Source organism: Pyxicephalus adspersus, chromosome 5 (genome assembly GCF_032062135.1).
Source record: "Pyxicephalus adspersus chromosome 5, UCB_Pads_2.0, whole genome shotgun sequence".
Taxonomy (NCBI): domain Eukaryota; kingdom Metazoa; phylum Chordata; class Amphibia; order Anura; family Pyxicephalidae; genus Pyxicephalus; species Pyxicephalus adspersus.
The window spans coordinates 115,293,041-115,320,739 of NC_092862.1; the positions used below are offsets into that span (position 1 = coordinate 115,293,041).

General features: G+C 38.7%; 1 protein-coding gene and 1 long non-coding RNA gene across 2 annotated transcripts in view; one reads left to right on the forward strand and one right to left on the reverse strand.

Annotated features, from left to right (window-relative positions):
- The window catches only part of LOC140331478 (uncharacterized), a 276,876-nt gene that overhangs the window by 160,656 nt on the left and 88,521 nt on the right, over positions 1-27,699 (forward strand). The gene's annotated exons all lie outside the window — the stretch shown is intronic.
- On the reverse strand, positions 3-13,026 carry KLHL7 (kelch like family member 7). Its single transcript, XM_072412521.1, has 11 exons — positions 12,755-13,026; positions 11,100-11,202; positions 8,060-8,153; positions 7,116-7,240; positions 6,540-6,715; positions 6,143-6,317; positions 5,023-5,165; positions 3,688-3,928; positions 2,778-2,979; positions 1,523-1,620; positions 3-1,125 (listed from the first exon to the last, which is right to left on the reverse strand). Exons 1-11 carry the CDS (start codon positions 12,875-12,877, stop codon positions 842-844), a joined length of 1,764 nt encoding a protein of 587 aa, XP_072268622.1. The 5' UTR covers positions 12,878-13,026; the 3' UTR covers positions 3-841.

A 27,699-nucleotide genomic window follows, 5' to 3' on the forward strand; every position in this document is an offset into this window, starting at 1 on the left:
AAAAAAGTTAAAATGTTTACCTTGTGTTCAGAAAATTACAAACATACAAACTTGAACCATCAGACATTGTTCAATTTAACACACAATTAAGCTGTAACAGGAGGAAGTCCATTAGATGGTACTAATCCTAATAAGGACACCAGAGAGTATATAAGCACATCCTAAGAAGCAGTTTGATGCCCTGTATATTATAAAGTGTGAACAAATTCTGCAAATTACAAACAGTTCATATCAGCTGCTGCACCAGAAAAAGTTTACAGTCCACACAGGCACACTAGGTCTAGTTTGTGTGGAAGCAGATTAACTAGAATTGAATGCAAAAATAAGTAACAGACATGTGGTCAGCTGAGCTTTACAGATAATGCATAAGCCAGTTCTGCAACTCTTTTTATAAGGTATAGATGCACCTATGTGCAGTTTTAGTCTACAAAAACTTTGCAGCCCAGGTTTATGCTGTTTGTGTATGATAACTGCCATTCTAATACTTTTTAATATCAAGAATAAATGTGCTTTTCTTATGATGTGCTTATATGTGCGTATGAGTATGAACCGGATCTATCCAGCAAATGCACAATATTAAACATGACAGTCCACATTATTATTATACCATAAAAAAAGTTTGCTTTTTTTATACTAGCAAGCTGTATATTCCTCCATAATTTTAAACTCCTGGGAGTACAGGAGAATATTAGGGCCAAAGAGAAAGTCTGTGATAAGTCACAGTCCATAGGTTAACAATCTTTTGTTCATCCTTTGTAATATGGATCATGAAATGTTACACCCAAAAAAAGGAAAAAAGACAAAGTAGGGTAACAGATAGTTGGCTTCACATCCCAAATCTTCAAGTTTCCAGTGTCTCTTCATTTGCACCACAAGTGTCCACAACACATATGAGACAGCTGGTCACAGGAAAGGCTCTCACTTTGGAGTTGGCGACCCACTTGTCTGTCTCTGTGTTGTACTCTAGTATATGTCCCAAACGGCCCACTCCTTGGAACCCAGCTAGTACATAAATAACCGAGCCCACTGCTGCACATTTCACTGTCACCCCTTTCCAAGGCATTGGAGAGACCATCTTCCATTCATTAAGTTTTATATCGTAGTACTCAACGCTGTCCAGACCCCCTAAAAAAATATACAGCAAATCACAGTTAGCACACAAAACTTTACAGTATGTAACACTACTATCATCAATAACCTAATAAGTGTGATATAATCATAGGTATCAGGACAACGGGGACCACATATCTGTAGCCTAAATCAATGCTGGGATTCCCTTTATGTTTGTAAATCTGTCATGCACTCTTACAAAGAGTCTTGAGCTCTGTCACAGAAAGGGATGATCCCACCCCTGTGCAAATATCCACTTGCAGAAAATTGGTATCAGCATATTATATTCAGAGTTACAGTGGCATACTGGGGAGGAAAGCTGGTTATGTGAGGTCAATATAATAGATACAGGATTGGGCCTAGCAGTTCTGTCAAAAATCAATTAATTATGCATTCAGAGGTGATCACATACCTAAACCATTCTGTCCTCCAATAGCAAAAATTTTATCTTTCACAAAGACTAGTCCGTGATTTTTCCGTGCTTCAATCATTGGGCATAGTTCAGTCCACCTAATGGAATAAATAAGTTAATAGTTAAAAAAAATTGACTGTTGGGAGAAGCTGTGTGTATTACATGCTTGTAAATTCTAAAAATATAAACCCTAAACTAAAAAGAACCTGTACACTTCATTTAAAAATGGATCAAAGATACTGGTCCATGTTTTGGTGCAGGATAGGAAATGCTTTGTAAATCAGTGTTCTCCCCAGCCCCTTTTAGCCGGGCGCACCACCCGGCACTTTTCAGCAAACACCCGGATGTTTTTGGATGGGTACTGATGAGATGGGTCACAATACAGGGTCTGCCACCCGCCTACAATTTCTTCCCACCCGGCTCAAAAAAAATTCTGGGTTGAGGACTGTAAATGTATCAGAAAATTTTTTGTATGACATTTGTAACTATCACTAACAGAACCAATTTTCCAGAAACCCACAAGTTTATTCCTTTAAGTAATAAGCAAAATAATTCTTCCTGCAACACATCACCAACAGACTCACTCTGCTTGACCACTACTGGATGTAAGATCGTGAAGGTCAACTGCATTCATTGGACAAACTCCATGTAAATTGGTACAGATAACAGAACATGGTGCAGTGGTCTCCCCAGCCCCTTTTAGCTGGGTGCATCACACGGCACTTGGGTAGTTACTGAAAAGTTGGTTCATGATACAGGGGCTGCCACCCATCTACAGCTTTTTCTCCCACTTAGCTTAATAAAATATCTGGGGAGAAAACGGTCACAGTGTGATTGAGCAGAGCATCACTGATGTCATTATGCTGACTATACCAAGCCAGACAGGAGTGACTTGCATCTGAAACTTCGCGAAAAGTATTTCGGAGCATGCAATTTGCTTTAATCAATACTAGCAATAACAATAAACAATCTAATACTAAAATGTAACTGTCCTTTTTTGTATACCTCTGTAGGGAGTTCTGAAGATTAGGAAGTTACCTATAGAGAGATTACATGATTTTCTACAATCCTGTGCAAATTTACTTACATGGTGTCCAATGAATTTAATAGACAGACCTTTGTTATTTGAGATCAAACAAAGGATGAGCTTCTATCAACATAAGTGTGGTTTTGAACATATTTATCTTTTACAAGTAAACCCTTCCATTAGCATTTTTCTTTCTTAAGAAACACATTTGATTTACAACACACGTACGTTTCAGTGGTGGGATCATACACCTCACAGCAGTTCAGCACTCGACCAGATACATTGTTTCCCAAACTTCCTCCACACACATAGATCAACCCATTCGCTTCTACCATTCCATGACTGCAGCGCTGGGTAAGCATACTGGGCTTTGTATGCCAGCTTTCTGTCCTGGTATCATAACATTCAAATAAGTAGAGGGCAGAATTTCCTGTAAACATGAAAACAGACATGAATCAGTAAATGAAAAGTGAAAAAAATAAAGAAAATTCAAGTGAAATACAATTATTCTGTTTGTGGCAACAAGAACACTTTTACAATGATAACATTTTATTAATTTTTTTAGATTTGAGGGTTTTTTTCCCCTATAAACTACAGAGTACAAACAAGTAGTTGTCACAGAAAAATACGAGGGGGTGCTGACAGCCTATAATCTTAGTATGTAACTGTGCAAATATCAGGTCTTCGCTATTCGTAAAACTGTTTTTTCTTTTAGTGAGAAGCTGTGATGGCAGACGCACAAGCAAATTTCACGTCATTGGAGTTACGGGCCATCATGAAGTTTTTGTTTTTCCAGGGAAAGTCAGCAAAGGACATTCATACTGAGATGTCACAAACACTGGGGGAGAAGTGTCCCTCTTTTCCCTGGAGAAACAAAAACTTCATGACGGCCCGTAACTCCCAACAACGTGAAATTTGCTTGTGCCTCTGCCATCACAGCTTCTCACTAAAAGAAAAAACAGTTTTACGAATGGCAACGACCTGATATTTGCACAGTTACATACTACGATATTAGGCTATCATATGCCCCCACACTCATTTTTCTATATCATCTGGAGGGGCGCAAAGCCAGGAAATTCTCAGCACCCCCTCGTACATTGGATTTAAAATTGGAAAAATAGAAGCCGAGATTTCTCACCTACTTCTGAGCCTCCAGATGTGTAAATTTTGCCTTCAGCAGCACAAGCAGCCAGACTGTCTCGTGGTGTTGGTGGTCCAAGTTTAGAGTACCAGGAGTCCTTTACAACGTTGTAGCAGTCCATTCTCTTAATGGGAAAGAGTTGAGAGCCCCCTAAAATATAGACCACATTGTCCCAGAACACACAAGCTGCATCCCTGCGCTTTTCAAATGGACATCGGATATCTGTCCAGTTATAATCCTATCACAATAAAGTACAGGGGTTAATAATGAAGTTTCATAAACTGTCAATGCAGAAAATAAAAGAAAGCAGAGGGACCCGACTAAATACCTGACAAACAAATATAAAATATTTATGACAAAATAAAAGGAAACGTTTTGAAGTATTTCCAAAAATGTAAACATGCAATTCAAATCCCCTGTGTACATATGTTAATGCTCCTGCAACCATCATATCTACCCATTTCTAGCATGTAGCTGCAAGATAGGATGGTGGGTCGATGGAGAGTTAATATAAGTGAGGCTCACAGTAAATAATAAAGTGGACAGAAGCAATACCTTCAAGAACATTAGCTAATATACACACTTAAAGATAGCATAGTACAAAAACTGCAAGCTGAACAAAACTGGAAAAGAATGCCACACTCTTCCTTTTCACCAGTGTTTTAGCACCGGCAAGCAAAGTGGCCAATCCAAGTTAAAGAACTGTGATTTGGAAGCAGGGGAGGGGACTTAGTCTAGTGTGAGCTCCAACCAGACTGGTCAGGTACTTTAATGATTTTTTTTTTGCTTGGCTTGGTGAAACGGGGCAGAAGGGTGGGGTGTTGGGAGCTATTAAGTAAACCTTTTTGTTTGCCCATATTCTAAATATAATGGGCCTGATTTATTAAATTAAAGAATTATTAATTAAAAAAGAATTAATTAATATTAAAGAATTGATCTGGTTCAGGATTGAAAACATTTGCTAACAAATAGCAAATTACTTTTAAGGAATCCATTCAAAGTTTGCTAGGTCACCCAGCTTCAAAGATGAAAGTGTACTATCTCCAACCTTGGAGAGTTTTAATAAATCAGGCCCAATAAGACCACATTTAAAACCGTATATTAAAAAAATGTAAACTTTGTGATATCCACATGCCAATGTTATGATCATGTGATTTGATGTGTTTTTCCTAAACATAGTGTTTCTCCCCAGCGTGTGTCAGCTAAGCAAGGTAAAACCAGTAAAAAGTTAAGTTTTCAAGTTGCAAAAGAGGATTTTAACTCTTTATGTAGTTAGCTAAGAAAATATTGAAGTAATTTAGGACTTGAGCTATAACAGTAATTAGTACATACTTTTGGGTTAAAGTATCTACAGGACTGAGGTTGTGAGCCACCAAATAAAGCAATTCTATAGTCATGTTTCTTCCTCCTGGGCCTTGTGCCATCCACAAGCTCTTCTCTATCTTCTGGAGAAAGAAGGTGATAACGCATACCACCTGTAAGACACAAGAAAGTGCGAACAGAAATAAAATGCCTAATCTTCTAGAGCTAGGGTCCACAGGTCAGACAGAAACATATATTTATATATGTGTGTGACAGAAAGTGACAAGTGAAAATATGCCATACGTCATTAGGACAATAAATGCAACAGCTAATCATCTTTTGAGGACAAGTAGCCCAACATAAACCAATAAACCAAAACGTCCCTTAAAGTTTCTTGTTTTTTCTCTGTGCTGTAAACCAGGAGAACTGGATGCAAACTGACTCAGAAGCAAAAAGGAATCATTTAAATTATTGTTAATATTAAACAGTATTTATTTAGCGCCAGCATTTTACACAGTGCTTTACAAAGTCCTTAGCCATGTCACTAGCTGTCACTCAAAGGGGCTCACAATCTAATGCTTCTACCATAGTCATATGACTAATACAGTCTAAGGTCAATTTTAGGGTGAAACCAATTAACCTAACCGTGTTTTTTTTTGGAATGTGGGAGGAAACCGGAGCACCTAGAGGAAACCCTTGCAAACACGGGGAGAACCTGCAAACTCCATGAAGATAGTGTTCTGGCTGAGATTCAAACCTGGGACCTAGTGCTGCAAAGGGCAGAGTGCTAACCTCTGTGCCACTGTGCTGCCCACGGCTTTAATGACTGTCTTAAAATTTATAATAAAGCCGTAGTTTTTTTTTTGACAGAACAACACAACAAATTAGATGATCATTGTTCCATTATAGACTTGATTAGATGATAATCAGGAAAGCTCTTTGCAGGTGAAATTACTTTCAGAAAGGAACTTTTAGCTTCAGATCCAATAAAATCATGGACAGTGATAGAATAAGTATACAGGTTATATGCTACTCATGTCAAAGTAAGAACGATAAATGATCAATTGATTGTTAAGAACCAAGAACTACTGCCCATACCCAGCTACACATTCTATTAGAGAACTGTTACATTAGAGATTTGCTCACTTACTGATCACCATTTTCAAGCATTCTGGATTGTCTTGTATCAAAGACTCAGCCTGCACTGTCTTGCTTAGAAAGTTCTTGGAGATCAGAGGAAATCTGACTTTAGCAAGGATGTCTACCATGTATGGTTGTCGGTTTGGTTCATCATACTTTAACCACCGCACAGCAGCATCATAAACCTAAAATATGCACAAAACAATATTATAAAACAATGAAATATACAAAGAACATTGACATTACAGTCACATAATGCTGACAATGTGCAGTACAATTATTTTATAATCACGAAGGCTAAAGAAAGTTACAAAAACAGCACATCAGCCTCGGAAAACACACAAATGCAGCCCTAGTGCTACATTGGATCACTTGCTACAAATGTAAATAATGAAATGAAGCTATACCTGGTCTTCAGCACGGACAGTCAGAGTGTCTTGGTTTAAAAGGTGCGTTACACGTTTCACATCAAGTTGCAGGAACTCATCTGTCTTATAAACTTCAGTGAAATGCTGATGAATAAAATCATCTGCTGTGGCTTTCAGTTCTGGGCAATCAAGACATTCTGCCAGCACACTAATGCCTAGAAGCAAAATAAGTGGTGTTATAAAATGTTGAATACCTTCATCCACTACATACTGAATTGAAGGAGTCTCCAGGCAATAAAAAAAAAGATTTCCAGCCTCAAGGCCCAGAACATCAATTTTGAGCAAACCTATCTTTGCAAGCATTTCTATTGAATTCTCACAAGGTCCCATTCACTAACTTTTGGAGGCATCATACTAAATGCCATCATTTTACACCTAGTGGGGGGACAAGTTGGAATGTCCTCAGCAATATAGCTGCTGGGGGAATTTCACAGTCCAAGGTAAAGATATAATTTTTCTAGAGGAATTACTTAACAGATAACATTATTATTTTGCATGTTCATTATCCTGGCAGCATGCATATTATTCATATTTTTCTTTTTTTAAGTTTCTTACCTAGGCAGTTTGATGCATCCACCTGCTCTTTTAGGAAATCCACGCACATTCTTTTGACAGGCTCTATCTGGTATTGATTAGCTGCATCCAACAGTGACTGCACATTGTTGCTATTTACAGAAATTCTAAAAGACAATAATTACAAATATGTGATTTATATTAAAACAAAAAAGTAAACAGAATATTAATAAACGGGATTCATATAGCTCCAACATATTACGCAGTGTTGTACATTAAATAGGGGTACTAATGTGAACTTTATTTAGCTCCCCATCGATTTTGGGGACATTTTTCAAGATCAAACATTTCCCAAAGATGGTATCATAAAAATGTGATGCTACGGTGCAGGCACTGATAAAAAAAAGAGGACAGATCTGAACAAATGTAGTAGACCACGGCAGATGGTTTAAAGTTTAGAGCCTTGTCACACATGTCTGTTTTCATGGGGCACAACTCATGCATTAACTTTACTAGCTTTAAAGATTCCAAAAGCATTCCATACTGGGCAAACTGTGTGATTGTAGGGAAGCACTAGTGTCATCCAGGAGCACCACAACAAGTTCTAACCAGAGGATCTTTTCTGGACCACTGAAAATCAGTCATTGTTGGCCACTGCATGAGAAAAATAAATACTACCCACTAGAATGCTCAATGCACTTGCTTGGGATATAGATTTGCATCATCATAGGCTGATACAAAAAAAAAACAGATCAAGATCTGCCAGTACTGAATCTAGCAGCAGCAGCAGCAGCAGAAGGAGAAAGAAGAGCATTTTTTTAGGAATACAAGAAATTGCTGGACTGCATGGAAGAATAAGTGTGCATTTTTTGTATTTTGTGTGTATACATATTTTTTAATAGAAGTAATGTTTGCAGTTCTCAAATATAACTATATGTGCAAAACAAAACATGAGCAAAGAAGGCAGTAGAAGATATGATTAATACCTTGCAGTGTATGCAAACTCCACCAGCTGCTCTATGATGTCTGGTTCGGCATCTTTCAGTTCTACTTCAAAAGACTTTGATTCAATCATGTTGGCTATGGAAAAAAAAACATGAAAATGCAAATGTAATAGAGAAATGCAAGTAATCCATGTGCACATACTTCTATCACAGCAGCTGTTCTTACATAGAACACCAGATGGTCTATTTGCTGAAAAAAGGATGACATGTATTAGGGTAGTACAACTCATTTTTCAGTAATGGACCTGAACATAGAAAAACAACCAGATGCAAAAGAGACCTGCTGTAAAAAAAAAAAAAATGTGGTTCTTGAAGGTTATCCAAAAAAAAAAATCAATGGGTGTGTAGACACTACTGCAATGCTGTGTCAGACGTGTGTGTGTGTTAAACTATCAACAACTTGGAAACCTTGTCACCAACCTAAACAAAATTGCAGGTAAAAATCAAAGAAAATTTGAATATTTGAAATGCACACTTGCAGCATTTCCCTTTCTCTTAACATTTTCTTCATTACCGTTTCATTTTGTTTGCACATCAAGTGCTCTCCTAAGCTTCTTTTAGCTGGGCGCCTCACCCAGAACTTTTCAATAACCACCCTGCTTTTTTGGGTGGTTACTAAAGTGTTTAGTCACAATACAGGGGCTGACACCCACCTACAATTTCTTACCACCCAGCTTAAAAAAAAATTCTGAATTGAACACTGACATCAACTTCCTCCTAGTATACTCCTTACTTCTTCTAGGGTATCTGATTACTTCCTGTTCTGGGCCAGCATCTCCCCACCTCTACCTACACATCTCTACGTAAACATTTATGTAGCAGCCAGGGAACAAGCAGAAAAGAATACTACAACATCACTTGAGTGAGCCTGCTGGGGTCGCTATCTTCACATCCAAGATGGCAGCGCCCAGCAGCAATCTCTGGGCATTTGGGTGTCTACACAAGAAAACATAACATTTTATTGGAAAATTGTTGTTAAAATAAATGGTCTCGTGACTGGTTTACGTAACAGAACATCACTATGATTCCATATTACTTAACCAAACTAGACTTCATACTAAATTCCTTATTGGCATGCCTGAGAATATCATGTAGTGTGCTACTGAAGACACAATGTTGTGACCTGTTTTTTTCAGTGTTTGATGATGCACAGACAATGTCTTCACTAGGACAGGCATGTCGATCTTAAATGATGTAGTGGGTCTTTTGGGTGGATCATATTATGTCTGCTGAAGGCTACACTTACCTAGCTGCAGTCTGTGCAAAGTCCATTTTTTAATATCCTGACCACCCCCACATTAAAACACTATATTCAATTTTAAAGATAAATAATACAATATAATTAGATTACCATAGTGCAGGTGGTGGTGTCATTATCCTAATAAAGGGATCCTGGGAGATTCTGAATATTCCATGTCTCATGAGAAGTCTCTAAGACTACGTGCAGGATCCTCTCAGAAAGATCTGGACTATTTAACATTCCCCAGGATCAGGCTTTATATAAATGGAGAACTGCTGGCTGTTATTCAATTTAAATTCGTAAAAAGGCCAAGGGTTTCAAATAATCAGTTTGACATATGTATAGTAAGGTAAAACACAGTATGACCTCTAGCTATGCATATTATTTGCAGCGTGCAGGTTAGCTTTAACTATACATTGGGCTGATCTACACAAAACTGATACAATAATTGCTGAGCTTGCCAATCTTATCTTTATGTAGGGAAACTTGATGGATTTGATGTAGAACTTTTACTAAATCCCTGAAGGTAACAGTTTAACATAAAAAAAAAAACAAATATATCTGATCTATTGGATGCCAGAGAACAGTTAGAAGGGTTTCGCAACATACAAACAGAGCAAACAACACAATGGTCCTGATTTATCAAAGCTCTCAAAGACTGGAGAAGATGAAATATGTGAGAACCTGGAGTAAATTGCTAAAAAGATTTCTATTGCTAATATAAACCAACTAACAATTCTTCCATATACAGACAAAGAAGATTGGGAACCAAACAAAATATATTCTATAAAACTTAAAAATTTTATTAAATTAAGTTACAAAGGTCCTATAAAAAAATCTTTGTCAAATACTGCTTGACACCAGTTGTGGAGATGCACTCCTATAATTCTGAATTGTTAACATAGATTTTTTATGGGACTTTTGTAACTTAATTCAATGAAATTGTTAAGTTTTACAAGATATATTTTGTTCAGTTCCTAAACTACTTCCTCTGTGTATAAGAGTTATTAGTTGGTTTATATTAGCAATATTATGCAGTAGTGGAACTATTCTTTGTATTACGTTATGTAGTCTATCATTCATAATTTTCCCATACAAATATGCAAAAAGGGTTTCTAATGCTATTAGATGGCAAATGTTTTCAATCCTGGACCAGATCCATTTCAGGTTTGCTAGATCAAGCAGTTTCTCCCAGTCTTGGAGAGCTTTAATAATCGAGACCCAAAGTGTTAATACATTTCAATAGAGCTGTGTACCAATGACTGTCCTGATGTACCAGTATATAATACCAGTAGCTCCTGGGGCAAAATTATAAAACCATGTTATATCCTTAACATCTCTCTATGCAGTGAACAATACAAAGGGTATCATAAGCTCCACACCCAACTTTGCAGTTTATGAAAAAGGCTTGGTGTGGATTATGTCTGTAAAGAACTGTATTTACATTTTGTTAAAAATTTTCTCTTTAGTCTTTCCTTTTAGTGTGTACTTTAAAAACTGTATACTGGAAGACTGGGTTATTTAAAAAAATGAATAAAGTTCAAATATAATAGATGTGCACACCAGTACAAAATTTAAGTGTTGGCCTGCGTTGTTTTGTGATGTACAGTCATCAATTTGTACACCAAATTAACTTATCAACCCCAACATTAAATGCTGGCAGAGATTCTAAATCCCAAAAAATGGAAGATGAAATTTTTAATGATTAGACAAACAATTCTGTGTGTTCCTTAATAAACGCCATAATATATCTAATGATTCTGCACACAGAAGAATACTTACTGGTAAACATCAGGTTAAAGAAATGACTAGCAGCTGCCAAAACCACACGATGAGCTGGGATCTTTCTGTCCTGCACCATAAGAATAACATCGCACAAGGTTTTCTAAAACAGAGGTTAGACAGTATGAAGAGGAGAAGCAGACACTGTGAAGTCAGCAAATTATTACATCTTAGTTCTGGACTTCAAAACAAGTACACCGCTAATAAAACAAATTAGAAAATTGCAGAAAAACAGTATACAGTTGTGCGTAGAATTTATATACCCCCGGTATTATGTGGATGTTTTTCTTGAAAACATTACCGGTTAGGCCCAAAAATGTCTTTTGTTTTTTCCATGTAAATAACATCAAACTACTAGGCATTGCAAGAGTAAAATTAAAGCCTTGCCCTCAGGCGTGCACAGAATTTTATCCTGTACTGAAATTGCTTACTGTGCCATCCAGTCTTCCTTCCGGCCTGGACTGGACACCAACTTATGTTACCTGATCTCGCACTGCGCAGGTATGAGATCAGGTGACTGCTCATGCGCGAGATCAGCACTTTTATTACATTCCAGGGAAGGCCTTTAGGCACAGCCTGAGATTGGCCATGCACAGAAGGAGCAGCACGAAGCCTCCTGGGATATGTGATGTATGTATGCCGTGGACCTGCAGGCTTCCCATTCAGACTGTACCATTGTGTTGGTAAAGACAGAAGGGAAGGTCCTCCCCTTCAGACTAATTAATATATAATGTAAAACATTTGGTGATAGGCCCGCTTTAAGAAGTTTTGTTGCTTCTTTGCACAGGAGATGTCCCTTCTGGAATAAAGCATCAGTGTTTAACCCAGAATTTGTTTTTAGGCAGGTGGGAAGAACTTGTAGGCGCGTGGAAGCCCCTGTATTGTAATGCAACTCTTTTGTAACCACTCAAAAACAGACGGGTGGTCACCAAAAAATGTCGGGTGGTGCACCCGGCTAAAAGGGGCTGGTATTCTCCCAAGCTGTTTTTGGGGGATTGCTGATGAGCTGGGTCACAATACAGGGGCTGCCACTCGCCTACAATTTCTTCCTACCCAGCTTAAAAAGATTTCTGAGCTGTAACACCCAGCTAGTTATCTTTGCACTACATCCTGTGAATCATACAGCAAGGCATTCCATTTGAATGGGGTGCTAACACAAACACATTGAATACAGAGCTGGCCTCTTTTTTTATGATCATAACATAGAAGTGTATTATTGTATGTTGGCAGGACATTCTGAATAAATAGGCCCATAACACACTTATGTGTTCATACCGTAGCATTGCAATGGTGTGCAAATGGCCTAACACACATGCGTTATGGTAATGCTGCCCTTTCATTTGGCACAGGCTGCCAATGCACCAAAAAAAAAATTATCAGCAGCAAAAATTTTATGCAACCCCCTTGTAACGCCGGTCCATCAGCCTGCTGTAATTGAGGGTCAGGTTGCCATCCCGGCCATTAGCATGCAGTAGACATATTAATTTGCAGGTGTGAAGCCAGCCTGGCATGGGTATAGATTATGATTGGTGCCAATGGTCAGCTCTGCCATGTTCTTCCTTTAGGCTGTCTGCTGTGCCCTTGGCATGGCTGGTATTACCCCACAGATGGGCCCTCAGATATCACGCCCCACCTTATCCCTGCACACAGGTTACCTGCTTCCTCATGACATTCATCACTCCCATAAAACTGGCCAGCAGTTTGGCTTCCTCTCTGGCAGCGAATTTCTTCTCGGTTTTCTTCTTGCTGGTATTTTTCTCGGCACTCTGCGCTGCCATTATTCTCCGGAACCTTTCTCAGCCCTGCCCCGTTTCCCGGGTACGGACCAGATCACACACTGACCCTCCACCATAAACAACAACAATAACACACAATCCGGCAACAGGAAGGCTCGGCTCACCCTGCAGGTTCAGATACGCCTTGCTATTGGCTGTCGATGACGAGGTACCGAACTCAAACAGCTCTGATTGGTTGGCTGGATGCGGCGGCGCAGTGTTCTTCTCACAGTGACGTCAATGACATGGCTAGGTAGCTGTGGTGGGCGGGTTGTGTTGGCAAAAGGTGGGCGTGGTAGTGCTGTGGAGCTCTGTGTATAAAAACCCGGAAGCCCCTCCCTTCTGACATTCCTTATATGGCAGTTTATGAAATTCCGGCCTTCCCCCCCCCCCCCGAGATGAAAATCTGTAACAGAGATGTAATAGGAGGAAGGAAGTGCCTGTACCTAGTCACACCTCATACCTGTTGTACACCTTACCAAAAAAGTGAAAAATAAAAAAATCCTACATACATTTAAACTGCTTGGCGGTTCATGCCAATGTACTGCTTTTACACACGTAAATCCATTGTATTGCATTCAATACAGTTTTGTTGTATTGAATTCAATATAAATGGATTTGAATGTCCCTGGAGTTTTCCTTGATTAGGACCTGTACCGTCCTGGAATTTTTCATCGTCCCAGCGTGGAGAAAGCTCCATCTTTTGCCTTCTTGTTCCTTGTTCTGGGTACGGCACCTGATCTCGCACTGCGCAGGTGAGAGATCAGGTGACGTAGCCTGCTGTAAAAAAGGAGGCAAAAATGTTGATCTCACTGTGCATGCGTAAGATCGACATCTCATTCCCCTGAGTGAAGGAAAATCGTTCTGCACATGCCTGATGTCAGACACGTGCAGAGTGAGCAGCCAAGAGCCGCCTGGGATACGTGACATAGGCTGTGCGCTCCACAGGGAAGAGAAAAAAGAGTGTTGCACTTAAAAAAAGAAAACAATATTTTCACTTTATGTATAAGGGTTGTCTACTCTTACGTAACGAAAAAATTTAAGTTCCGGTCTGCTTTAATGTGTGTGGTAATAAAGCGGAGCTAAAGACGTTCAACTCACCTATCCGTCATAGGTTGCTCCCATCTTCCTTTCATCTTCCTAGGGATCAATTTCCAGCTTGAAAGCTGGGAATGCAAGGTTTCCCTGGCAACCAAAGCGGACGATGAGCATGTGCGCTTTTTCACATTTCACCAGCGCAAGCAGGCAGTAAAGATGGGTTATTGCAGGGGGGACATCACCTGTCTCACTCTGCAATGCCCACTTGCCTGATCCTTAAAGCAGAATTAAAAAAAAACCAAAACACTTCCCTTTACTTTCAAAGAGCCATCAATACTTCTGCAATCTGATTCCAGTTGGTACCTAGCTGCACTGGATTCTGCAACACAACAGGTGCCGACAACTTCCTCTTACATCATATGGTGACGATTGGCCCTATTTTTTTTACATAATGAGAAGGCACCTTCTGCACATGCCCAAAATCAGGTATGCGCAGAAGAAGCAGCCTGTAGCCTCCTACAACATGTGACGAGCTGGGAAAGACTGAAGAGGAGGGACCCCCCCCCAAAAAAAAAAAAAAATGAAAAGGGTATTTAAAAATTTAATAAACCAACACATTCTTTCATTATATAAAAAGAGCCACCTTTTTATATAATGTTAAAAATGTCATTGTAGGTCCACCTTAATTTTGTAAGATGGGAGTTTAGTTCCACTTTAAGGTGCCTAAGCAGACAAACTTAAGCACAGCATTTTTTTCCAAAGTAGTTCATCAAAGCACATTGTCCGTTCATTGCAGTGCCTTGCAACTTGTTTTTGTTGGAGCTGCTTTTGTGTGGTTGGATGCCCTTCCAGCTCTCAGTGGACTACAACTCAAGGCACCACAACTCAACTGAGCTGCACCTCCAACTCAATTTTGCTGTGTCCCAACTGCCACAGTCTCCTATCCTTATGACATCTCCTTCACCTACAGGACCTAAACAGGATCCGGGAAATATGAATACACAGCTTTGGTGCCGCAAAATATTCTGCAGTGTTCACATCCCACAGTTTGGAAAATGCACTCTAGTTACAGATTTGGTGCACTGTTGTGTCAATCATTCCTAAACTACCCCAACAAATCTTTCAAATGAATGGGAAAAACAGTTCATAAACTTTGTACCTTTCATAAACTCATAATTTTTTATGTGCTTTTGAATGATCTGCCTGTGCAATGCAATCACCATGTAATATGATTTCATTCTCAAGGTAATTTAATTGATTTATTTTTTCAACTGTCATCCAATACCTGGTAATCCTGCCATACCATGTCCTTGTTCAGGCCATTTATGTTATAGGGTGATAACATTCTGTCCCTGCCTACTAAATATTCCCTGGTGTTGGGTTCCAATGGAAACTACAAATGTCTGGGAATGCACATTGCAATTAATGTTCTATTCTTGTCACCTTCAGGAAACCCTCCCAGTGAGATGCCATGCAGCTGGTATTGGAGTATGTTTGTGTAGACAAATCAGTCAGGTTACCGGTAATTGGCCCAGATTGTACTATGGACATATAACTATGGTAGGGACATTCGATTGTGCGCTCATTTGAAGGACAGTCAGTGATATGACAATGGATTTTGTAACGTGCTATGTTATTTTATTGTTGCTATATAATAGTTACGTTATTATATGTAATTGCTATATAAATACTGTGTAATACCAATAATAAAATGTGGCTGCAGAAGCTGGGGCCTGTGCTAATAAAGATTGAAAAAAGGTGAATGTGCAACACAGTGCTTTAGTAAACCAATGGCAGATTTAGACCCATGGGCAGACCAAGTCCCAGCACCTGGCATCTTGCCAACTGCATCATAGTGTTTGTAGAACAGGTGGTAGAAAGTATATGTAGCGTCTACCCTGTGGCAGAAGTTCAGGGACCTTATTCTCCAGAGATTGGTTAGATAGGTGTTGTTGTGTAGTACCCCTAGCTGTGCCATCATCAAGTCATCTGGTAGCCATTAGGGATGGCATTCTCGTGAAAATTTCCTCGAACTCCCGATGGTTTCGCGAAATTTCAGCGAACCGTTTTCGCGAAACCATCGGAAGATCGAGGAAAATATAACAGGAGGATTTACAGGGGATTCACAGGATTCCCTGGGAATCCTCCTGTTTGCGATCCCTGGGGCACTAAAGGTTAAATAACCTCTAGTGCTGGGGATTGCACACTGTTCTCAATGCAATCAATCTTGCAGCCCTGGGAATCCTGTTTGCGATCCCCGGCACTAGTAGTTAAATGGGGACAAGTATACCCATTCAAAACTTCTAAAGCTCCCTGATTGGCTGAAGAAAGCTTTCCTCAGCCAATCAGAGAGCACTAGAGGTTTTGAATGGGGATACTTGTCCCCATTTAACCTCTAGTGCTGGGAATTGCACACTGAGCTGATCAATGAATGCAGCCGGCAAATTTACACCCACCATTCTCGCTTATAATTTCAGTAAGCGAGAATGGCCAAATTTGCAGCGAGATCAAGTTTTAAAAACTCACTCGCTCATCCCTAATAGCCATATTAATGGGTATCCAAGTGAGGACCTTTTATGACAATGGAAGGGTTCATCAAGTTGAATTATTAGTTATGTGCTTTGTAACGCAATGGGTCTGATTTATTAAAGCTTTCTAACACTGGAGAAGAGAGACTATCGTGGGTGAACGAATTTCTTAAAAATCATTTGCTTTTTGTTGGCAAACATTTTCAATCCAGGACCAGATTCATTCCAAGTTTGCTGGATCACCTTGGTTCACTCACGATAGTATCTCTTCTCCAGTCTTGGGTAGCTTTAATAAATCAGGCCCAATGTATGATACATTACAGAGTATTTTGTGTGTGCAAGAACAGCAACAAACTTGTGAAGTCTAAACTGTGAATAAGCTCAGACTCTGTTTGAACATGTTCTTTTATCAGCACTTTTTGTACACTTTTTGTGTACTTTTCATCCTTAAAAACTATGATCCCAGCTTTCCACTGTTTTAGTATTGAGGTAGATTAGTGAAGGTTGAGCTGTCTACAGAACAGACTTTATATCAGTGGAGATATGTGAGCAGTCTTTACCAGTATTTTTGGGTTCTTTCAGACAGCTTTTGTCTTTTTAATGAACAGTCCCTCTTGGTCTATAAAACTAATGAAGAGTAGCAGTGGACTGCAGGTAGGGTCGACTTTCCTGCTACTAAAACATAACTAAAAACTTGATCAAAAACATTTTCCTTTTTTTGCATATAGAATTATAATAAACTGCAGCTGGTAAACAATGCAATGCAGCTGGTATCTACCTATAACCCTTCAAAGTAATCTGTACCAATATTTTGTAGCAAGGCGGGCCCCAGGTACCTCAGTCTGGTAATCTCTTAACATTTAACTTCACTCCATCACAATTTATCCCTAATTTTACCTAACTGAAACTTAAGGTTTGTTCACTGCAATCTTTCCTCTTCTCTAACTCCAACCATAGCACAAAAATGTACAAAACCTAGGTGTGCTGTGATAGGAAGTGCTGTGAAAACATTCATTATCACCTATAAGTGAAGCCCTACAGCCTAAACAAAGATCATATAATTTCCAAGTTATAACTGGGTTTATAACTAAACAGGCTGTGCACGCCTTTTATACATAACCTGATAGTGATACTATGATGTGCATTTTTTAAAACATAGAATCAGAGCAAAATAAAAAAGTATGTTGTTCATTTAATTATCCAATTAGGTTAATATTATGTTTGGTTGTCCTGAAGCTTGTTTTTGACACATCTGCCATCCCCAAATTATATTCAACCAGATGGTTCACAAACAGCTGCTTCTGGTCTTTTTTTAACTTCATTGCACAAATCTTTCTGCCAGCAGGTGGCACTGATGCGTCTTTAAAGTTTTAAGGAAGTGAAAAGCTCTTATTTCTTATATTTTTAACATTATCTGGCTGTTTATTGGCTGGACCTCATTTATTCAGCTGATAATAAAATATGGAATCAGGTAAAACACATATTATATAAACCCACAAGTCCACTGAGAGCTGGAAGACTTTTGCGTATACTTTTTCTCTAATGGTGACACTGCATGTGATGTCAATTAACTGGTATTGTATCAAAACAAAGAAGACTAATACGCAGGCCAAGGCATAAAATTCATACAATACAAATGTTTTCCTCATTTTGCACAGGCACTGCACAAATGGAGTCCTACTAGAGCAGCGGTCCCAGACTGGTGGTCCTCAAGACAATTTTGGTGATCCGCGGCTCTGGTTGGTGCGCCCCACAGCAGAGTCAGGAAAAGGCCCCCAGTGGGGGGGGGGGGGGGGAGGAGGGCTCACCAGCTAGAGCCATAGACTATTTCCCCCGTATGGATTGCAGGCTCAGGGCAGTGGGCGGGTTGTGTCTCTGGATAGTGGGCGGTTCTGGCATTATGACATTATTCTGGAGGAAGTTTCTTTCCCTTTGAGTGACACGCGGCTCCCCGAGCATTTGCGCTCCAGGGCCCATATGTTTAGTGGTCCCTAAGTCTGAAAAGGTTGGAGACCACTACTAGAGGATCCCTTTAAACAGCACCCATCTGAACTCTGAGGTTGAACTAAGTCGTCACCCTTCAAGTCCCAGTCGAGTCCCTAATCATTGACACCAAGTCCCAAGTCAAGTGTCAAGTCACCAAGAATTCTTCCAAGTCGAGTCCCAAGTCAAGTCACTTCATTTATCAAGTTTTTTGCAAGTTATACATAGTCTGTTATAATGCCTTCCTCCTGTATTACTTGCATTCTAAATCCACTAAGTTAGGCTTTCTCCGCTAACAGCTGAAGGGGGCGGGAAGGAGGCTGGTGTTACAGTAGCTTCACTGCCTTCCTCCCTGCCCCCCTCAGCTGTCAGAGAAGAAAGCCATGGACTTAGAATGCAAGGAAGGCGGGGAGAAAGGTAGTGTTACGGAAGACTCACTGCAATTTGACTTGCAAGTCGCTGGACAAAACCCCCAAGTCGAGTCACAAATCGCTGGACAAAACCCCCCCTGTAAACTCACAAGTCGTTTATTAGGTGACTTATGTCACACTCAAGTCCATGTCGCGCGACTCAAGTTCCAAACTCTGTCTGAACCATACTTTTATGGCTCAGACAAGATGTCTTGCTAGTACTGAAGGCTATTGTCATGTGGCTGCCCATGTACACCCTGCTGTATAAGTAGCACCACTCTCAGTATCTGGGGAATCATAGACATTTATCCAATTATAAACACTGCACCACTATTGTTTTATGGAGGTTAGTGAGATGCAAACATGCAAACACATTTGAGTAAGCAAGTAATAGGGCATCAAATGCATTTTTGAGTACACTTTCCTAAAGTCTTCACATGTAGGTTACCCTCTACGCATCAATCACTTTTCTTAATGAACTCCAATACACATTAATCTTCCTTCCTTTATGGTGGCCATGTGATGAAAGAGGGGTACCCTGTGCCTTCTTATCACCAAGCTTTTTTATGCTTTTATTTAATGCAAGAGCAAATGAAATGCCCAACAGATATGCTAGCTATTCTGAAAGCATTGCACTACTTACAGTTAACTCAGTCGCCCTGATTTATTAAAGCTCTCCAAAGCTGGAGAGAATACACTTTCATCAGTGAAGCTGGGTGATTCAGCAAACCTGGAATGATTCTAATCCAGGATTCAAAACATTGCTAGCAAATAGCAAATTGTTTTTGGGAAATCCATTCCAGGTTTACTGGATCACCCAGCTTCACTGATGAAAGTGTATCCTCTCCACCCTTGAAGAGCTTTAATAAACCAGGCCCAATGTGCACAAAGCCTTAAACCAAACTGCGCTTGCTTTGATGATCTCTCTACTTTTTTTCCCTTGCTTTCTCACTGCACTGGACCATTTAGCTGTTTAAGCAAAAAACAAAGCCCAGTACGTTTGGGTATGGAGGTGGATTTTTGTACTTCTACATGTGATACTGCTGATGCTTGTTGATGGGCCAATGTTGACACGGGGAGAGAGTTCTTCTAAAGCAATTTGGAGCTTACACAATGTTTTAATAAGATCAGGTGCAGCTTTCATAACTGAAAATAACTGGAGCATTCATCAGTTGACCTAAAGCATAATCACTATTTTCACATTATTTTTGATCTTGTGTTTTTTACCAGAATTCCAGGCCAAAGAAAAAGGTCAAAATGAACAGCCCATTACAAGATAAAATAACAAAACTACCATTTAGTATATTATGCAGTTTCACTTCAGCGATTTAACCTTCAGTTCTTTTTACCTTACATTAAATGTCTGATGGTCAGCATCAGTTACCCAGTTTCATTGATCTCAGGTCATCCTGGACCTGCTGCAGCATATGAATAGACAGGGAAAAGGAGATGCAGCTCAGTAATAGCTAATATGTCTTTCACTCTGCTAACTCTTTCTATCAGGATGCTTCTTGCCAGCACACTTAACTGATTGGCCCCTTGTGCTGCTTCTTTATACTCCAGATTTGCTGTACAGGGACTGCAAGAGACTGCTTCCAGGTTGAAGTTAGGTTTGTGTACTAATTGGATTGAAAATATATTCAATGATTTCTCAGGTGCAATAATTTGCATTTTTTTATATTTGCCTAGAGTTGAGCTTTTATATTACTTATATAATTACCCTTTTTTTTATTTCTAAAGACAATTCATTTATGGAGATATTTCAGCTCCTCTGGTGGACACACAAATATCTGAAAGGCATTTGCTTTCCATTTAGTAATGGATACTTCTTTTACCTTCTTTTAGATGCATTCTTTTTTACTAGACTGTAGAGCTGCATCTTCGAACTTTCATTATTGTTTCCAGTGACAGTTGAATGAGCGCTGTATACACACAGTACTGTTCAGTTCTATGAAGGAAGAGGACAAGCAGGAGGCTACATCCTCCTTCATAGAATATGACAGTGGTCATCCCTCCTTGATTGATTAGTTATTTACCACCACATCACCCAAGATGATAATTTGTCCCAAACAACATTTCCCTAGCTCTTGTACATAGCATTACCCTCCTCATCACATGTGTATAGAGCAGTTCACTTGCTACCTATGCTAATTTCATGTCAATAGGCGCCTTTATGTTATGCAAACTAAATTTATGTATCCTAATTTGCATATCTCATTAGGGATCAAAATCTGGATTTGCACATTTCATGTAAATTTGTGCAGTTCTATAACTGTGATAAGTGCTTTCATATACAATGATCATGCAAATCTGTATTTAGACAACCAATAAATATAATAATTAAAATTGGAATGATTTCTTTACAGTATATATAGTTATTGCCACTTAACTCCCTAAGAAAACAAGAAGTCACTGGGTGCCTCAGGCTTCTATTATCCCCAGTTGTTAGTAATCTAATTGGTTATCTAATGTTCTCTGTTAATGTTCTCTACATCGTGACAAATCTGACTTGTTTAAATCCACATAATATGTTTTTTTTTCTGAACATACAACATATTCAAAAAAAGTTAAACTTTTTATCCTTTTCAAACCTATGAAAAACATGACTTTTGAAATCACCTCAATTAAATAGGAGTCATCCCTGGAATTTGATGTTTTAGAATTTAATTATAATTATGATAAACAGCAAGCCATTTCTACTTAACACTCACTACACTACTCTGGATGGCATTTAAACAGCTTTTAATCTTCATTAAAATTCATTTCTTTTGTGATAACATTTGTATAATACTGCAGAGTCTTTATCCTTTCCTGTAGTGAAAAATATATTAGCTTACAAAAAGAAACTCATTTCAAAGTGGCAATTTTAACATCAAAGTTACTACAAAGATCCCTTTAAAAGAAAGTAAATTAACTTGGGGATAATTGTAATTAAAAGTATAAGCACACCTACATTTCTGTGCTTTTTAACTGGAAGCGAGAGACTAACCCTAGGCATTTGCCTTGCAAAGATGCCTTCATACAGAATTATGCATACATGTTTATAAGGTGATTTTTAAAAGAAAGTAAATTGTAATTATGGTTTGCAGTGACATTTCCATATATTCACATGCTGTGTGTTTATGCATTCATTAGCTGACAGCATTTTGTAAAAGCAGGGATACAATCTAAACAGCTTCTAATAACACAGCACAGAGAAGGTTATGCATAGTTTTTATAGGCCTTTATGTATATATATATATATATATATATATATATATATATATATATGAGATATCAGCTTGAAATTAAATATTGTATTGTGTGTATGTGCTAATGTTTTATAGCATCCCTATTTTGCCTATCTGTTTCAAGCACTTTACATTTGCCTTAAATTCTAGCAAATATTACCCTTATATAAAAACTGAGGTTATAAAAGATATATCAGCACTTTTTGCCAGTTTACATTCTTAGACATGATTTCTTTCTTTCAACTAGTCAGGGATGTTCAAATATAAGCTAACATCAGGATGGTTATCAGGAGGTTAGGATATCCATCAAAAGAATATCTTCAGATGTGAGATAGAACTACTATTAACATACTGCAACTGAGAAGAACCATTGCAATCAGGTACACAAAATGTGGGGTATACCGTACAGAAAAAATGTCATAATTGTACATCAAATTAGCATAAGCATACATAAAGTGGTATGGAAAACTTCCCTTCAAATCAGTTCAAGGTAATATCCAAGCAAATAAGATATATGAATAGCTTTCCATTCTTCATTTGTTATGGAGGGATATCTGATTTCCAATAAGCCTTTACTCCTAAATCTTTTTAAATTAGTTTGTAAGGTGACAGAATAGTAATTTGAAACTGATTTATATGGTTAATTGGAAATTAGTAGAAGCTTTTCCAGTTTAGAATCTTTAACACATGCACAGTAAGCTAGTGCTAGTGGGTTTTATAGTTGATTACATGATTATGGATTTCATAATTGAGATTTCAGAATCAACAAATGTAAGTTGTGCAGCTATATAACTAAGTTACAAGTTAGATAAAGTGAGTGAGACCCTTAGAAGCTCTATGAAATTTCAATAAGCCTGATTTATTAAAGCTCTCCAAGACTAGAGAACATATACTTCAGATACACATCATTGTGCCTGGGGAATCAGGCAAACCTGGAAAGTATCTGGCCAGAATTGAAGACATTTTGTAAGAAATAGCAAATAACACTGCAGATTTGCTGGATCACCCAGGTTCACTGATGAAAGTGTATCTTCTCCAGCCTTGGAGAGCTTCATTAAATCAGGCCCAATGACATTCAATGACATTCTAGAGCGTTTTCCCACAACAGTTCTCTATGGGGCTGGAAAATATTTGCAGCATCTACCCCAGGGCAGCGGTTCACTGGCATGAGGAAGTGGTAACCATACCGCAACTTCATCGCCAATCTAACACATAGCCTAAGGGTTATACAATAGCTTCAATAACAGGTTGAGCTTGTTTAACATTCAGGGTCAGAGCTTTTATATAAAGGGAGACTAAGATGTTATCCTTCTGCCATGCAGTGAGGATCTCTGAATGATTCCAGGTTCACAGGTATAACATAACAGCAGTGACACAGTACAATGCTGCAAAAAACAACAATGATTTCATAATCCTATATAGTAAATGAAAGATCTAAATATGCACAGACCCTGCCAGGTGCGCACACCACAACCGCCGTCCACAACGCGAACGCTGCCTTCCAAAGCGCGCATGCCACCGCCGCTGAAATAGTTGTCATGTTGACATGTAAACGTGCCAAAACAAAACAGCAGGTGACACTTTCAGTCAGTGTGCTCTACTCCACAGTGCCAGCAGTCGGTGTGCTCTACTCCACAGTGCCAGCAGTCAGTGTGCTCTAATCCACAGTGCCAGCAGTCAGTGTGCTCCACTCCACAGTACCAGGAGTCAGATTTAGGATTATTTTATGAATCCAGGGTTTACTGGTGTTCTCTAATATACACCACCCACCAATGGAGAGGGGAAGGAGATGCTTACTTGTCCACTTGACCACCATGGAGACAGTTGTAAATATGTACACGAACATGAACATTTGTAAAATTGAAATGGGATTGGTGTGTAAGACTTCAAAAAAGGTGTGTGTGGGGTATGTGGTAGGATTGGGAGAGTTGCATCTCCAAGCTGGGAGTTGGCCTTTAAATAAAATCCATTCTAAAGCAATGATTTCCTGGTCTAATGGTAATATAGCCAGCTAAAGGTTTTATCTTAGTTTAAACACAGTTTTGTGTGTTAAGAGCACTGTGACAAATTAATGTGTAGCTAATATAGTGACATCGATATACTAATGAGTTCTGTTACACAACATCAAAGAGATAATGTGTTGAATCAGTGTGTTACTTAATTAAACATTAAAGATGTTAAACTGAAATCATTGATTTTCTTCATATTTGCGTTCTGTGACATTTCTTCTCCATTCAAAGCTTTGAACTCAGGATGAATAATATTGACCCAAGGCTTTCTTGACTTTCATTCTGCAAAGTCAGCTACAGGCAGAATTGTTTATTACAAAATATCTAATTTCATTACATTAAAAATAGCTTTTTTGTTAAAACCCTAGGCTTCTGCATTTTGTACTCATCTACCCTTAATTCTCTTATCTGAAGCTAATCTGAAACTAGAAAATTAGTGGCTCTAATAACAATTTAAATATAACAACCATATTGGTTTGCAACACAGCACTTTCCTACATTCAAGGAGAAAAGATATTTGAAAGCTTGGAAAAATGTCATGGGATTATTACATAATGGTAATACTAATTAAGAGGGGTGTCATCTGTTAGAAAAAAAAGGGTAAAAGGCAAATGTTCCTTTTGCTATTGGGACAGCGGCAAGTCATCCTTTATGGTCACATGAAAAAGGAATGTCATGCAGTAGCTAGACTAACCTATCAAGGTGGGAAAAAAAAGTAAAAAAAACACTTGCAAGATACCTTAACCTACAAATAAAATGTACTTCATTGCAGCTTACCAGTCCTAAATGTGGTGACTACATTAGTTTTATTTTGTAAGATTAATAACATTTTCTGCAAGTACAGAAAAATGCCTATTGCTCTTGAAACATTTCCTGTTGCCTTCTCTGTTCTCTTCTGGGAACTACAACCCTCCTTCCTTATGTAAATGGAGTAAAGAGAGTGAGGATATGGAGTGGAGGAACAGTGGTCTGGTGGTAAAAAAGGGCAATTTCCCAAGGCCCCCACATTTCTACGGCCCATAGGAGCTTCCTCCTGTCTGCTCACAGCCTTGCCTGTACTTGAAGTTTAGCACCATCTGCAGTTTTTCCTGCTAATTTGAAGCCTTAAGCTAGGTACACGCGTGCAATAATTGTCGTTAGAAAACCAACAACTAACGACAGAACAACGAATATGCACAATTATTTTGAACGATCGTATTGTTCACAATTCTGTACATGCTGTAATGATACGCTTGTTCAAATATAATCCACCAATAGTGTACACACGCTAGATACGATTGTTTGAACGATGCCGGAAATGACATGTAAAGGAGAAAGTGTACTGCAGAACCATCCACGATCACTGAACGACTGTACACACAATAGATTGCAAATAATCATCGCCCAATCAGATCCACCGGGACGGTCGTTCGTTTCCAGCGACAATCCTTATTCATTGGCGTCGTTGTGCACTTTTTTGTTAACGATTATTGGACGAACGGTCGTTAGTCGTTCGCTTCCAACGATAATTATTGCACGTGTGTATGCAGCTTTAGGTCTGGAAGAAAAGCAGGGTATGCTGTGATAAAAATCATGTGTACAGCAGTCCCCCAATGTCATTCATGGCAGATTGACCATTCCGAATTACTTCTGCCTCGTCCTCCCTCCTCCCCTCTCTATTGAACAGAACAGCACTGTATGTACAGTGCTTGTTCATTCATCTGTCAATGGAAACAATCATAAAAGATTGTTTCCAGTGACACCTATATGCTCTATATCTGACATCTGTATAGGGCTTGAGTCTCATGGGTCTTTTTCCCTACCCCATCCTGCAAATGGACAGTGAAAAAAAGCAATTAATGTTTATGTTATCTCTCCTTTTAATAGCATGCTCATTGCACTGCAACACAATTGATTTACTATTTATCCAGTTTCTTTCTCCCCCATTTTGAGCTATGCTGTACAGCTATTTTGAGCTATGCTGTATATATATATATATATATATATATATATATATTAAAAGGTGTAATTACTCGTTTGTGTTTGAAAGAAAAAAAATCTGTTTCCTTATGTTATCACTTTTCTGGAGAGCTAAACCTTTACCAAGTCCTAATTAATTTCAATAATCACACAGGTATTGAATGAAAAATATATTTATGAACAAATAAAAGGACAGAAAAAAAGAAAAAAAAATATTTAAGAGACGCTATATAGTGGTTAAAAGGACAAAGTAAAATGTCTGGATTTCAGCTTTAATGAGACATTTCGTAGTCTCAGTATAATCCAGACATTTTGGGTCTTGCCTGTGTTGCCGCCATATATCTGGACTTTTGTATATAATCAAATCTTGGAAAAACAATTAAAACTATCACGTTTTATGGCTTTACTTTGCAAACCTGACTGTGATGCAACAATAGCACATTATTACAGCTGGAGTGTAAAGCACATCAACTATGCTGGCTAGTATACCTCACTATCTACTTCTAATTCACACAAGATATTTATTACAGTCATTAGAAGTGTCAGCAATGCCAATCCAAAAAAGCTGTCTGATAGAGGCTTTATAAAAGAATACATTATAAGCCAAGGAGCTTTACCCTTTTTAATTACGATGTGTACTTGCTCAGTGTATTGTGAGTGCTTACTTCTAATTAGTTCATGAAGGCAGGAATGTTCGGCTGATTGTTCCAACAGCCTGCTGTTTGTTGGTAGTGTGTATTTTTCTGTTTGCAAATGGCAAAAATATGGATCATTATCACCCAGCACTGCTGCTGAATCATAAATATTAGTTAAGAAATGTTCTTCAGTCTTTTTATTGTTCATGTCAAAGTAAAACCATGATATCATATGGCCACTGTTACAATGATGTCATCAAAGAACATGCCAAAATGGTGCCAAATGATGCCAGAAAAATACTACTTTTGGAAAGATTCTGCAACAGATCTGCCTGCTTTTCACTTTATAAGACCTAACTCCAAAGAAAGATAAAAACTATCTTTACAGCAAAAATATACTCACACTGCTTGGGTTAATACTAGTTTAGGTCTCATGAAATACTAAAAAAGACTTTTACTTACCTCATTTTTTGCTCACACATTCTGCAACCAGATCCCGGAAACCTCTTCTCTAAGGTTGCCACCAGGCCCTAGGAGAGGGGGTGCAACGGGTACATCGCTCCAGGGCCTATGAAGCTCAAGGGGGCCCATAAAGCCCAACGCCTCCCATAATTTTTACTATGATTTGAACATTTATTCATTTATTTTTTATTGTATTGCGAGAACAAGATCGCAAAGCGTTGAGTGAGCGCAAATCAATAGAAGGCCATGACAATGCCAAAATACTTTTGAGTGACATAATACGGTGCATTCAAGATTCAACGAACAAAAACTTGTAAAAGTGATTATCAATGAGGGTTCTCACGTGATTATTCCTAGCTTTAAACCTATTGCTCGGATTACTCCTCCCTGCTTTACCGATGAACCTCGGAAGGAGGAAGAAACCGGGACACGAACCACGCTAATTCATGGACCGCAATGAAGACTTTACAGGACAGCCAATGAAGAAATAATTCCACAGGTAAAGTTCCCTGTAAATTCTGTAATTTTAGCATAAAGGACCCACTGACATTGCCTGCCTTTTTGTCTATGT